This window comes from Vicugna pacos, chromosome 1 (genome assembly GCF_048564905.1).
Source record: "Vicugna pacos chromosome 1, VicPac4, whole genome shotgun sequence".
In the NCBI taxonomy this organism is placed as follows: domain Eukaryota; kingdom Metazoa; phylum Chordata; class Mammalia; order Artiodactyla; family Camelidae; genus Vicugna; species Vicugna pacos.
Genome location: NC_132987.1, coordinates 60837158 through 60851840, shown reverse-complemented (window position 1 = coordinate 60851840; position 14683 = coordinate 60837158). Strand labels below are relative to the sequence as shown.

At 34.8% G+C, this 14683-nt stretch overlaps 1 protein-coding gene across 6 annotated transcripts in view; it reads left to right on the top strand.

The window, feature by feature from the left end:
- The window catches only part of ATP13A3 (ATPase 13A3), a 70522-nt gene that overhangs the window by 14964 nt on the left and 40875 nt on the right, over positions 1–14683 (top strand). For 2 of the 6 annotated variants that reach the window (XM_072962973.1, XM_072962953.1), the window contains exons 3-12: positions 4078–4150; positions 4794–4866; positions 5980–6078; positions 6521–6694; positions 7336–7518; positions 7830–7900; positions 9430–9510; positions 10676–10745; positions 12177–12311; positions 12787–12856. In XM_072962973.1, the coding sequence (XP_072819074.1) occupies positions 6028–6078; positions 6521–6694; positions 7336–7518; positions 7830–7900; positions 9430–9510; positions 10676–10745; positions 12177–12311; positions 12787–12856 (835 nt within the window). In that variant the 5' untranslated portion in view covers positions 4078–4150; positions 4794–4866; positions 5980–6027. Of the gene's footprint in view, positions 1–676; positions 734–4077; positions 4151–4793; positions 4867–5979; positions 6079–6520; positions 6695–7335; positions 7519–7829; positions 7901–9429; positions 9511–10675; positions 10746–12176; positions 12312–12786; positions 12857–14683 lie in introns of all 6 variants that reach the window. The other 4 variants (XM_072962960.1, XM_072962957.1, XM_072962967.1 and 1 more) reach the window with 4 other exon arrangements.

Genomic DNA, 14683 nt, shown 5'->3' with positions numbered 1-14683 from the left:
AATGCAGGTTCGAAGCGAAAGATGCCTGAGGTTTGGGGATTTCCATGCTTGTTGAGGCCAACTCATCTTTTAGGAAATGAGGTCTGACTAACTCTTCGTCTGGAATTGTTCTTAGTAATTATACAATGTGAAAAAAATGAATAAACTTTCACAAAAATTAGCATCAGTTTTAGTGAGATTTATTCCTGATAGCCTCACTTTGTCTTGTGCTGCTGTTTTTACTCACACAAAAAATCAAGTTCATTGTAAATGCAAGGAAGGGTTTGGTTGAGCACAATAGCCTATAAGCTGCTTGCTGTTTAGATAACATCAAGGCTGTGGCATGCACCGCGGAACTGGGACTTCAGCGTGCTAGCTGGATAGGACTTACTCAAGCAGTAGGAGCTCTGCAGTGGCAGTCAGATGGTAGGGGACAGAGCTTCTGAAAACCCATTTGAAATTGGTGAATTAAAAAACCCTAAATTTTAATGTCTTAAATCATTTTGAAAGCAGCTCAAAAAGAACCAAAACAAGTATGTGGCAGAAAATTCTCATTTGAATGGATTTTTATGCTTAGTTTTATTTTATTTTTATTGTTAAGAGTTGGCTTTTGAAAGCTCTGCTAATATCAGCTTTTGAAAGGAATGATGATATAGTGTTATTGGTAAGAAAATTTTATTTGTTGTTTGTGATCTAGGAATTGACTTGATTAAAAAACACATGCACTCAAGCAAACCACTGAAGTTACACTTCTGTAAGTTAAATGGATTTTACAAATTTGATATTAATGCTTCAAATGTCTAATTGGATAAATGATAGAATACTATTTAATATGTATTTTCATCTTGATAAGCAATGTATTTTGAAATATGTTTATATAGATTTTTATCTTCATGATGTCAGAAATGTTAAGAGCTTTTTACTTACGTACATGTTTTTAACATTTAAATATTCATTTACAGTATGTATATGTTTTAAATGTGAGCTGTTGCAGTTGTTTCATTGGGTTTTACTGAAAGTTTATGTGAAAGGTGAATTCTTAGTAATTTCCTATGAAGTATAATATATTTAAAGAGAATAATAATTGGTGACTTTTAGAGCAACTTTTAATTTGAATTATTTAAATCATTTTTAATATTTCAGCTTTGGTAAAATTTAGTAAAACTTAAGAATTTTACCTTAAAAAGTAAGCTCAAGTTTTGAGAAATAACCCTTGTAAAAAGAGTAATGATATAATATGATCAAGAATTGTTTAGAGAAGTATGAAAATAGATTGTTATAGGCAGTGTACCATGTGTAGTATCTCATTTAAAATTAACAGGAGTATTTTTTGCTGTGGTCAGTTTTTAAGTGTAGAAGATGAGATGAAAATATAGTTATCTCGGACTAATGTGAACTCTATCTATCAAGAGATATTTGGGGAGAAGTTTTTAAATAGTTACGAGTATATGGAATGAAAGAAAACATTACATTTTAATGGTAATTCTTTTTCTAAAATTATAAAAAGAATGTTTATCTACAGATATATTCTGCATTGAAAAATTAGGATTTACAAAAATGGGGAAGTACATCTATATTTCTAGGTAGTGGATAAAAGACAAGAGTGAAGAAGAGTTAGATTCTAAACCCAGAAGTAAGAGTTTATAGATAATACCCGGTACGTAATAGGTTGTCAGTGGATTTGGGACTCAGGCAGAGTCCTCAAGATTTATAGCCCTTGGTGCTAGGCCCAGGACTATTCTCTGAAAATTTTCTTCTATCTGAGAACTTCAGATGGGTGGCTATTTCATTTATTTTAAAAAAACTTTCTATTGTGGATAGTTTATACATATTAAAGAGTAGAAAGATTAGTATAATGAACTCTCATGGACCCATCACTCAGCTTTTAACTCAGCTTTAGCAGTTATCAACTCATGGCCATCCCCTAATGGATAAAGAGATTAAAAATTTTTTTTCTTTTAGTTTTTTATTTGGAAGTAAGTTCAAACTTGCAGAAAAGTAGGTATGTTTGTGTAAAGTTGTTCATTAGGTTCCTTGATTATCCTTCTGATATCTGCATAGGCTCTCTTATTCCTGATATTAGTAATTTGTGCCCCCTACCCCTTGTCTTTGAGTTTATCTAGAAATGATCAATTTATTGATGTCAGAGAACTAGCTTTTGGTTTCATTGCTTTTTCTTCGTTTTCCTGGTTTTTAAATTTTATTTATTTCTTCTCTGAATTTAAGTATTTCCCTTAAGTGTTTGCTCTGGGTATAATTTGGTCTTTTTCTGCTTTCTTAAGAACCTTACTTAAAAAAAAAAAGAACCTTTTAGGAGTATACTTTGATTTATTTATTTTTCCTATCTGAGAACTACTTTTGACATTTCTTTTTTACAGTGTAGTTTTGCTGCTGATGAATTTTTTTTCCATCTTTATATCTGAAAAAGCCTTTTATTTCACCTTTGATTTTAGGAGATATTTTTGCTGGGTATAGAATTCTCAGAATAGGTTCTTCTTAGTACTTCAAAGATGTTGCCTCAGTGTCTTTTTACCTGCATTCTTTTTAGCAAGATATTTAATGTCATTTTAAAAATCTTACTTTGTATGTGACGTGTCTTTTTTCTCTGCCTCCATATATATTTTTTTTTTCTTTTTTTCATCACAGATTTTGAGCAGTTTGATATACCTTGGTGTAATTTCTTAATGTTTCTTCGTTTGGTGTTAGTGGGACTTCTTGGATCTGTGGGTTCATAGTGTTTTGTCTTCAAGAAATTTTAGGGCCATTATGTAATTACATATTTTTTGCCCCTCCTGTCTTACATGTGTGCATGTCAGGCTACCTGAGGCTGTCTCACAGTTCACTGATGCTGTTATGTTTGTTTTTTTACCCGCTATTCTTTTTTTCCTCTCCATTTAAAAATTTTTGGATATTTCTGTTACTGTGTCTTCGAGTTCATTGATTTTTTTTCCCCTGTAATGTCTAATCTTCTGTTAATCCCATCTAGTATATTTTTCATCTTAGACCCTGTATTTTTTATTTTATGTTCGAGTAGGTTCTTCTTTATATCTTTCATGTCTCTGCTTCACATGTTCAGTCTTCCTCTTGCTTTTTGAACATATGGACTATAGTTACAACAGGTTTTTTAATTGAAGTAATAGTTTACAATGTGTAATTTCTGGTATATGGCATAGTGGTTCAGTTATACATATATATTCCTTTTCATATTCCTTTTCATTATAGGCTATTATAAGTTATTGAATATAGTTCTCTGTGCTATACAGTAGGCCCTTATTGTTTATCTATTACAACAGTTGTTTTAATGTTCTTGTCTAACAATTGTTACCTCTGTCAGTTCTACATCCTTTTCTGTCCATTGATTTTTCTCATGGTGGGTTGTATTTTCTTGCTTCTTTGTATGTCTGTTAAGTTTTAATTGGATGTCAGACAGTGTAACTAGATATTTGGTATTCCTATAACTCTCTTTGAACCATCTCCTGCAAAGCAGTTAAGTTACTTGGAAACAACTTTATTCTTTCAAGTCTTAAAAGCTTTGCTAGGCAGGGCCAGAATGGCTTTTGGTTTAGGGCTAATTTGAACCCACTACTGAAGCAAGACCCTCTGAGTACTCCCCCTGATTCCATGCAGCTCATGAAGTTTACCACTGTGGTTGGTGGAAACAGGCACTCTTCCCAGCTCCGTGTGAGCCTATTGCATTTTTCTCCTAATCTTTTTGGTGGCTTTCCCCCTGGTCTTGGTAGTTTCATCACACACAAGTGCTAATCAGTAATTCAGCAGGAGACTTGAGAAGGGACCACCATGCAGATTTTCAGTGTTCCTTCTCTGTACAGATCTCTCCTCTGGTGATGTGCCCTGCGAACCAAGTCACTTTGGTGCCTCCCCACACTCCCAGCTTCAACTCACGAGGCTGCTGGGCTCCCCCTGGGTTCCCTGTCCTACATTTTTTTTTTAATCCTGTAAATTATTCAGTTTGTGAGCTGGGACAATTTTAGAGCTCACCTAGATGCTTCCCATTCCTGTATCAGTTTCTTTCACTGTCTGACATCCAGTTCCTTGAAGACTACAGTTTTATATATTTTATCCATTTTGTTGTTTTAGGCAGGAAGGCCAGGCTGGTCCGTGTTTTTCCGTCTCAGTTGGAAGCAGAAGTCTCTACATTTAAGAATTTGAGGTACTTCCTCCTCTCAAGAAACGTATTTTAGATAATGGTGGGAACTGGGGATCAGAATTACATGTTTTGGTTATTAAAATGGCTCTGATGAATCCTGAGTGATGATCCTTAGATTCAGTCCAGAGCTTAATGAAGAACCACAGCTTAAAGGTTAAGATCCCCAGACTGGGTTCTTTAGTGGGGACAGTGTCAGGGCAGAGTTCCTTTGCCTTATTACCCTTTGGAGGTAGGCATGTGCACATTTGAAACCTTGCAGAATTGGACTATACCTTACAGGTTCAGGCAACAGCTGATCTTTTCTACAGGGAAAGAAGTTGGACTTGCTTATTCTCCCCATAGTTCATAGCAAGGTGAATAGCCCTTGGGAATAACTGCCACCTTGAGTTGCATTGATTTGATGGAACAGTCTTGCAGTGGTGCAGTGACTCTAGTTTTGTGCTTCTCAGGGCTGTAACACTACCCTAGACTGAGAAGAAGTTGTTGCTAAATTGCCTAAAAGGTTTTGTTTGATAATATGACTTGTTTTCCTCTGAGAAACAAGATACCCCTGAGGCTTCTTTTCCAAGATGACACCAAGTCAAGTATGTTTTGTGTGTGTGTGTGTTTATGTTAGTAATCAAACTCTGGCATTTTCTTTTTGTAGAAAGCCCTGATCCTACCTAGCCCTGACCCCACCTCCTGAGCTACCAGAAAGTGGAGAAACTTTGGGTGCCCAGGTAGGAGGCATCAGTATTTTTTATTGGTCATTTTGTTGATGACATAGCCAAGAGATTTCAGTAGTCTTATGGGGGATTAGTTTGAAAGCCTGCAGTTGGTTTTTACTTGCTGTTAATTCATATCATGTAAACGTTACATAGCTATTGCTGTCTTAGCACAAATTCTTTATTCGGTCATTCATTCAGCAAGAATTTTTTGAGTGCTTACCATGTGTCAGGCCTGTGATATACACTGGACAGATGAGTAGTGATATTTCAACTGGAATTAGGAAGGTTATTCCCACTGTGTTCTGCAGCGGTCAGCCTCGTCTAAAGCAGTGGCTCTCAAACTCTTTGGGCTCAGGGCTCAGACCCTTTTACATTTTTGAAAATTATTGTGAACTCTAAGGAGCTTTTGTTTATGTGGGTTATATCTATTATTGCCACATTAGTTACAGATATTTAAGAGTATTAATTTAATAGAACAGTAATCGACCATTACACGTTAAGTAACATTTTCCCCCAAAACATGTATTTTCCAAAAGCCAAAAAAAAGAAAAACTGGCATTGTTTTACATTTTTCAACTCGAATGGGTGGCTGAGTGTCTAATATTTGAATTTACTCTCTTTTTTAGTGCAGGAGAAAATTTTTGTCAGTAAGTTTTCTCCTAGATAAACATCATAGTCCAAAACAGTAAGATTGTTTAGTGGACTTGGATCAGAATGGGACAGTCAATTGAGTGGTTTCCAGTAGGGGTACACCTGCTGTAGGGATTGACAGTTGGCCAGGGATTGTCATTCATGTGTGAAGTGCTCAGTAGATGAGTCTGGGGGAGTGAAAAAGGAAGATTCTGGCTATGGTAGTTTCTCTTAGAATTTAAATTGCTTTATAGCAAAGCTAGTGCCAGTATAAATTAATTAATGAAATATGCCAAGTTTTGTGGTTGGAAGTCATGCAGGTTCAGGAACTGGCACGGCATTGAAAACGTCATGGGACTCAGCAAACACTTCAGTAACTGCTTAAGATACCAGTTAAACTTGTATCAAAACAAGATTTCTGATAGCATGAAGTTATATGTATAGTTTACTAAGACACAAAATAATGTCCTAATATTTGTTCCTTTCTTCCCTCAGTTATCTTCAGTTGTTCTGAAGCACAAGACCTTTCCAACCACTGTAGATATGGACAAAGAAGAAAGGAGGACTATCAATCAGGGTCATGAAGATGAAATGGTAACCAGCTTTTATAATTTACTTGTAAATTGTGAAGAGTTTGTTTTTCTAGGGAGGTAGAAAACTACATTAAAAAAACTGCTAAAATAGATATAGTGAAACAACGACTAAATCAATCTTCATTCTGACTTGTGTTTTTTGAACTGGGGTTACGTAACATCTCTGGTTCTAGTTTATTTCCTGTTTCACTTGTGAATGCTTAAAACTTACAGGAAAGAGGTATGTTGTTCCATTTAATAATTTAAGAAGTTACGTTAGCAAATACTTAACTATAATCTCAAATGCAAACCTTCTAATTTTGATTTATTAAAAAATTTAAAATCAGCTTAATAAAAATTCACCTCTTTTTTTGTGGTGTGTGTGTGTGGAAAGATAGGATTGTCACTTTGGAATTTACCTCCTATCATTTGAAATTTAATTGTGTGATTGCCTTGTCCTGAAGGAGATCCATGGCTATAATTTGTGTCGCTGGAAGCTTGCCGTCGTCTCTGTCGGAGTGGTGTGTACTGGGGGCTTTCTTCTCCTGCTCCTCTACTGGATGCCCGAATGGCGGGTGAAGGCGACCTGTGTTAGAGCTGCAGTTAAAGACTGTGAAGTGGTGCTGCTGAGGACTACTGTAAGTCCATGTCTTTACCTGTAGCTAATGATTTGAGGAGTAAGATAATGTCTTTGTGTGTATTTTGTTCAAAATAAAATATGAGGAGAACATCACTGCTAGGATATAATGAGGAATACTAATCCTGGTATTTTTAAAGCATCTGTGTTTGAAGTGAATATTATCCCAGTGGGTAGAGTTTAAGGGAATCTTAAAGACGATCAAATCTACCCTCTTCTCTAGCTCTTGATGCACTGAGAGGTTAGATGGATGGCTGTTCTGTCCAGGTCACCTGGACAGGACTGTATCCCAGATCTCTTCTACTGTGTAGTGCTGCTGCACCCCAGGTTCTTAGAAGAAATCCTGATTGGAAGCATTTTATAAGAGGCTCTAATATCTAGTCTTAGTATATCGATGGGTAAATTACGAAGTTACTCACAATCTTCTTAGATACTCTGTTGGTGAAGTGTAACATATAAAATGGGCAATCCAAAGCATTTGATGTTTGAATTTATGCATCTTCATGGAATGGTTTAACATTTAGTGAATTGGAAGTGATACTTTCTCAATTAAAGATAAGTAAATACCATGTAAAGAAAGGAAATAAATATATATATTTATATAATATGCATAATTGACTCTTTACCATTTTCTCTTTTAAGGATGAATTCAGAACATGGTTTTGTGCAAAAATTCGCTTTCTTTCTGTGGAAACTCACCCATTTTCAAGTCCACAGTCTGTGGCTAATAAGATTTCAAGTGGCCATGTGGTTCACTTACCTGAAAATCTGGCTGAAGAGAATAAAGTTGAGATGAGTAAATATTCACAGACTCAGTCACAACAGGTATTGTGACCTTAGTCTCAAAGTTTCTTTAAAAACAAGAATTATTACATTTTATGCTATTACGGATAGTCTGTAATTTTGTACTTACAGTTATTTTTGTTTGAGATAAAATTCTGTGCATATAAAATGCCTATTTGTCATTGTATATAACACAGCTTAGTTATTTACTGTGAGAAGCAGATTACATGTCATGTGTATTTGCTTACATTTTAAATAATTGTTATCCCATATGCTAAATTTGTCTTAGTAAACTTAATTGTTAGCAAGTGATGATAATGCACTTTGATGTAACATGTATGTATGTTCTACAGATTCGTTATTTCACTCACCACAGTGTAAAATACTTCTGGAATGACACCCTTCACAACTTTGATTTCTTAAGGTAAGTATTTTTCTCTTGTTTGGATTATATTATGAGTATCTTGAAAATATTCTAGATAGAAAAGAATTCATTTTTAGTGTCACATAAAATTGAAGAGGTTTTTATTACGTAACTTGTATTCATTTATTCATTAATAATTGTCTGGTATTGTTTGAATACTCTAACCACTTTAGAGTAAGTCCTGTCTGTAACTTGTACCTTGACAAAATTGACGTAAAAGTTAGAAGCAGTATGCTCCCCAAATCCAGCTTGAGTTTGAGTTCTTTTCTTTTTGAGGATTCATCTCAGAGTGAATTTTGAGCATACCTTTAGCCTGTCAGTGTTTGAATTAGCACCTTTCAATTTGCTGACAGTTCCATGCACTTGTACTTGAGGGATGGAGTAATAAACAAACATAAACTTAACTTTAATATATGAATAAAGATAGGACATTGTCAAATGTGTTAAGCCTTGGGTAAGACAAATTGGAATAATCCCTTAAAATTTATTTTTTGTGGAGGCTTCAAGTTATATAAGTACTAAGTTAACTAGGATTCTATTTTTATTGCTGTTGTTAAAGTGATGATTATAAACACTTGTGAAGTATCATTGCTTGAGAGTGCCAAAGGAATTCTTAATATTAGCGATAAAAAAAGAATCGCCTTATGAACATTTAACAAACACTGCCAATGAGCTGTCGTTTTTGTTTTTAAAAAAATTTGACTTGGAGCTGATCCCTGCTGCCTTTGGAGAAGTAACGTCAGTAGGGGAAAAAAAGTCAAACATAATTTGCTATGTAGCCTTTGCCAACCATACCAACTTGTAGAGTTTAAACTTATCCCAGTGTTAGCGGTTAATTATGGAACTTAATGTTTCTCTCTGAAAGAAGTAGAAAAGGATTGGAGTTAAATGATTCTTTTCAGAGTTTTATGAATAATATCTCAGTTAGAATAAGCATAATTAAAACATTTGGGGGAAAAGTAGATATGTGAGTTGAACCCCTGTTTGAATTGTTCCAGATTTCTGACGTTGCCTGTGACTCACACAGATTCTGCACTTCTATCCTGAGTATGTGTTAGAGGAGGGAAGGATTTAGATTGATGCTTTTGTGGAAAGAAAAATAAATGAGGAGGATTTCTTAGTGTAAAGCTTAACATTTTTTTAGGTGGATAAAAAGTAAAAATTTTTTCATCAATAGTTTGGAGTTCTCAAGTTAGCCATAACTTTAATATTATTAGCTTTTACAGCATAGGCACAGACTTAAAGGATAATAATACTATTATATAAACTTGAGTATTGTGAGCCATCTTATTATATGATAGATACATTGGTTAACTTAGGCGTTGCCACATTTGAGACTAAGACCTTTCATTGCTGTTTATCTTAGGATATTTGAGATTTAAAAATTCTCATCCATTATCTCAATTTTTGTTAGGGGCTTCTGTTTGTAAGGAAGTCACACTTTAAAATCAGGAATATAGAAAAATGAGGCATTAAGAAATTTGGATATTTTAAACTTTGTTTAAAGTAAAAACTTTGGATTTATTTAGGGGACTGGATGGAGGTGTTTCTTGTACGTCAATTTATGAAAAGCATAGTGCAGGACTGACAAAGGGGATGCATGCCTACAGGTAATTTTTATCCGACTCAAGTTAGATGTATTATCAAAATTCCTAAATAAAGTAGTATATACAGCCTACCCTTTTACCATATAGTTGTAGTATTAACAGGTGTTTAAATATTATAACATAGTTGTTAACAACTTGTCGATATTTTGTTTGGGTAAGACCATCTCTCACTTTAAGAATTGTAAAAATGTTGACGCTGATTTTGAAGTGGATATCCCTGAAAATATACTGTATTTCATCAGTTCTAAGGTACACACTTTCCTGCATTTTAATGTCTTTAAAAGGAGACTGTGCCATACAGTGGGTGGAGTGTCATCCTTTACTTGACAGTATTTTTAATCTTTCTCGATAGTACATAAAATCATGGTATGTCTTAACAATTGATAGAATCTTAGATTAACTGAAATATTGAGAATTGTAAACACGAGCTCAAATTTACCACAATGAAAATTTGTAAGTTGGGAGACACAGCCATTTTTATAGTGTTGTTATTTGCTGAAGTATAAAAGTATACTAGTGTATTACATATTGTAAAGATAAATACCATTTTCGAATTAAATTAGGAATTTTCTTGTACTCCTATAGCATGTTCTTTCAAAGGGTTGAAATATGAATTCATTCAGGCTTCTAATTCATGAAAGGCAAGAATTATTTTGTCATATAGAAAGCACTATTGTAACATAAGGGATTTAAACAGAAGGATTTAAGCAACTTTTTAAAAGCAGTTTTTAAAAAAGCCAAATGTGTAATGTTACATTTTTAGTACAATATTTTTATTAGAAAATAGTGTAGGATCCCTCAAATTTACTTAATGTATTCTCTTGCAAAAATAAATTGCAGTTCAAAATTGTTGAGATATATTGTATTCATGGATAGTAAAGAAAGTCTTTTGCTGACATGGTTATTATGGACTAGTGGGAAAGGTACTTCTCACACAAAAAGATAAAATGGAACCCGTATAGTTAGTTATCCAGTATTGACTATGTTGATTTAAATACTGTAGTTAGAGAATTTAAATTGTAGAAGACAACTGTTTAGAAACGTGAATGTTTAAGTTCCAAATTTAAGGAGCAGTCGGTTTGAGCTTCATCTAATGCAATGCCCTCCCTAAATTGTGCTATTATGATACAATATAATGTAATATTCTTACTATATTTTCCTGTTATAGAAAATTGCTTTATGGAGTAAATGAAATTGCTGTGAAAGTGCCTTCAGCTTTTAAGCTTCTAATTAAGGAGGTAAGACAATTGTATTTGTCTCAACATTTGTGATCAGTAGGTTTGTCAACTGAAAAGGGCCAACATTTAAGTAATAAGAAGATATTCTTGGTTTTTTGCTTCCTAACTTCTCTTTGCTTATTTTTTTACTTCGAAGGTCAGAAAGATATTTCTCTGGTAGATCAATAATTCACGGCATGGTTATTGTTTTAATGTTTTTGCTTTTCTTGTCTGTAGATTTTTTTTTTTTTACTCAGAAAGTTGTACACCTAAAACTCGCCCTATTTTACAGATGTATACACCTGTCTTTTCTTTTCCCCTCCTAATTTAAAAAAACAATTTATCATGTTTTTTTCATGCGGGACACTGTTGGGAACTAGGCATCATGCCAGAAGTTTGGAACGAAAAACGTTGCGTGATAAGGACGTAGAGGAACTTGCGTTTAAGCCCGAGAGCAATGCATGTTGGTAGTTTTACTGTAGTGACTGTTCAGTTGTAAGAGCCGTGAAAGAGGTGTGAATAAAGGATTGTGAAGGCTCTCCAGCCTTCCCTCTGATTTTGGGCTAAAGATTAATAATTAGCTGTGTTGGGTGAATACTTTTAGTAGAAGTTACTGATTGTTTTCCATCAGTTTCTGAGAGTGGCCATATAATGCTGCTTTAGAGCATAGCAAAGTGTAATGGTTAGGAACTAGAAAGACTGGTTTGTAATGTGACTCCATCAGTAACTAGCTTTGATCATTTGAAGACCTTTCTCCCTGCTGCTCCTTTCTTGGAAAAACTGGAGTCAGTCCTTTCTAATGATCTCATTTGATTTTTAAGTAAAATGGGACTATATATGTAAAAGTGCTTTGAAAAGTACAGAAGCATCAGTTTTAAAACTTTGGGGGGTTATTAATAAATTGATAAAATACTATGAAATTTGAGTAAACAAAGTCCATTTTCAGGACTTCCTTTTTTTTTCATTCAGGTTTTAACCCTTAATTATTTCCTTAGAGAAAGCAAAACAGTATAACTTACCTCATGTTTGTCTTCTCTTTGGACTCTAGTGAACCTTTGACTTACAAGTAAATTAGTGTTCCAGTTCATAATAAGTAAACATCTGTTCCATTTGGTTAAAAGTTTTGTATCGTTTAGCAGCACATTAACTATTGGAAATAAGTGTATTTTATTGCTAAAGCAGAATGAAGAACAACTAAATTTACACTCTTTAGCTGTTTCTAACTGAATGTGTATTTGGGTTTGGTATGAATCTAAATGGATGCAAGTAATTTAAATTAAGCTTATTTGTTTTATTTTTTTTTAAAGGTAATGTCTTGTCCTACTTTTTGAGTAGTTACATGTTGCCCTAGCACACTGTAGAGCTTATCCTGTGGTATCTTGTTGGTTATTTCTTAAATCTGTATGGTAATACATATTTCTTTCAATTTGACTAAAAAATCTTGTTTTTTAGGTTCTCAACCCATTTTACATCTTCCAGCTGTTCAGTGTTATACTCTGGTGCACTGATGAATACTATTACTACGCTGTAGCCATTGTGATTATGTCTTTGGTATCAATTATAAGCTCGCTGTATACCATTAGAAAGGTAAGTCTCATTTATTATGGGTTTCACAACTATATTTGTATTTTTTAATAACATGTACGATGCATAGAATGCTCCTTGATATAAAGTAAGTACGCAATACAGTTATTCTTCTAGTTATGTGAGAACGTACTCCCTTTCCCTCCTTTTTTGAAGTGGGGAAAGGCAGATGCTTTTTAAAGTCAGAGTGTCACTTGATGGCTTCAACGCTGAAGGGATCTATAATTGCTTCTCTTAGACTGGAACACTGGAGGGCTGATTCTGCTGTTTTCAGGGCTTGTCTCATTAACGTGCTTCTTATTTTATCTTGAGCTAAAACACTGAATAATCTTTGAATTTTTTGGTCTTGACATTTTTAAGGGCAGAGTAATACTCATTTATTATATTAGCTTTCCTTATTTTATATTACCCTTGCTTTGTAATATCTTGAAGAGTGGGTTTATGTTAACTAGTTAAAATTTTTTCTTTCCTGATTCAGCAATATATTATGTTGCATGACATGGTGGCAGCTCACAGTACTGTGAGAGTTTCAGTTTGCAGAAGTGAAGGTAAGTACTTCAGATTGCTGTTGGAAAAATAAACCAAAAAAGATGTCTACTAAACACTAATGTGTAAGCAAGCCCAGTGTATGATACATATTCACTCATTTCCATAAGAAATAAAAATGTGTTTAGGTTTGAAATCATATCTCTATATCAAATTCATTCACTTCTGTCAAATTGTATATTTATATAATGTGATAGGTACTAACACTAGGCTCTTGAGATGCAGTGGTTAACCAAGATGGACATAGGCCTTGCTGGCACTGAACTGCAGTCTAGTTGGAAAGACAGATGGTGAACAGACACAATGAAGTGTGATAAAAGCTATGATAGGGAGAGGTCAGGGAACTTAGAGAGAGCTGATTTACTGTAGGTGTCAGGGATGGCTTCTTTGAGAAAGTATTTTTAAGTGGTTGAGTTAGCCTGGTAAAAGGTAGGTGACAAGGTGGTAAGGTCGGGGTGAGAGAGGGAGAGAAGAGGGTTTTAAGTGCTCAGAGGCCTAGAAATTAGAGAGTTTGGTCATTGTAATAACTGAAAGAAATTCAGGGTGGCAGATGCAGCAGCTAGATGGTGGACAGCCTTCTAAGGCCTGTTCAGGAATTTGGACTCCCCCAGGTGCAGTGGAAAGCCATTGAGGGGTTTTAGCAGGAGAGTGATAGGATCATACTTGCCTATTTGAAAAAAATCATTCTGGCTGCCATGTTCAGACTGGTTTAGAAGAGAGTAACATTGAAGACATGAAATGGATCAAGGTGAGGGTTGTAGAGATGGAGAGTAGTGAGATGGGTTTGAAAGATACTTAAATGTGGGCATTGTAAAAGATTTGATGATTCATTGGCTGCAAGGTGGTAAGAATGGAGTCAGGCTCAGGGGATGGGTGTTGGTGTCAATTAGATAGGGAACACTGGAGGAGAAGCAGGAGTGTAGGGAAGGATAATGTTTTGGACATGTTAGTTTGTCTGGTGAGGCAGTGAAGAGGTAAAAGGAGATTAAGGGGAAGCAGCACAGTGTCATGGTCCTTGGAGACAGTAGCCACTTTATCAAGAAAACCAAGTCATTCTGCATTCTTTTGGCTTAGTGTACTACATCCAAGTGTAAACCCAGTTTGGCCTTAGCAGGTTGCTTCCTTCCTTGTGCTTCTTGGTCACTTGCTACTTTAGCTGGGAACATCTGCCTCCCCTAGCTGCAGCCTTAGTGGTGCTCCTCCTCTCCCGACTCTGCCACTGCCAAAGGTCTTGGGAATGCTAGGACAGGTGCACTGGGCAGTGTGTCTTCCTTGCCCCTTTGCATAGTCCAGCCCTTCACTGATACTTAGTTTCTTGGTACACCTCGGAGGGTCAGAATTTCAAGTGGCGTTAAGGCAGTAAGAGCCAAGTTTTTAAAATCAGGGATCTCATTAAGAAATGAAGATTATTATACTTACTATGTGTTAAATAGCATTAGAATTCTTTAAGTTGTTTGCTCATAGCTTAGTAAACCACCTCTACCTTTTTTTTTTTTTTAAGAAAAGAGTATTTGTCCTACAGGCTAACATCACAAACGGTAGTTTTCTCCTCACCCATCTTTGCTTACAAACTAGTGTCAGTCTCTCCTAAGCATAGTTTAATAAAATATGGGGCGGGGGTAGAATAAGAGAGAAAATGCCCAAATATAAGGTTACCTTTTATTTGGGAAGCTCTTTTAAAAAAGTATTTAACTAACTTGGATATAAAACATAAATTTCTAAGGAAATGATGAACTAGGTAAGAAATTAAAGTTCAGTTTATTTTATAAATTTGTTTTAAATAATATCTAAAATATTTTGGGACTATTTTAGGAATATTGAGAAGACAG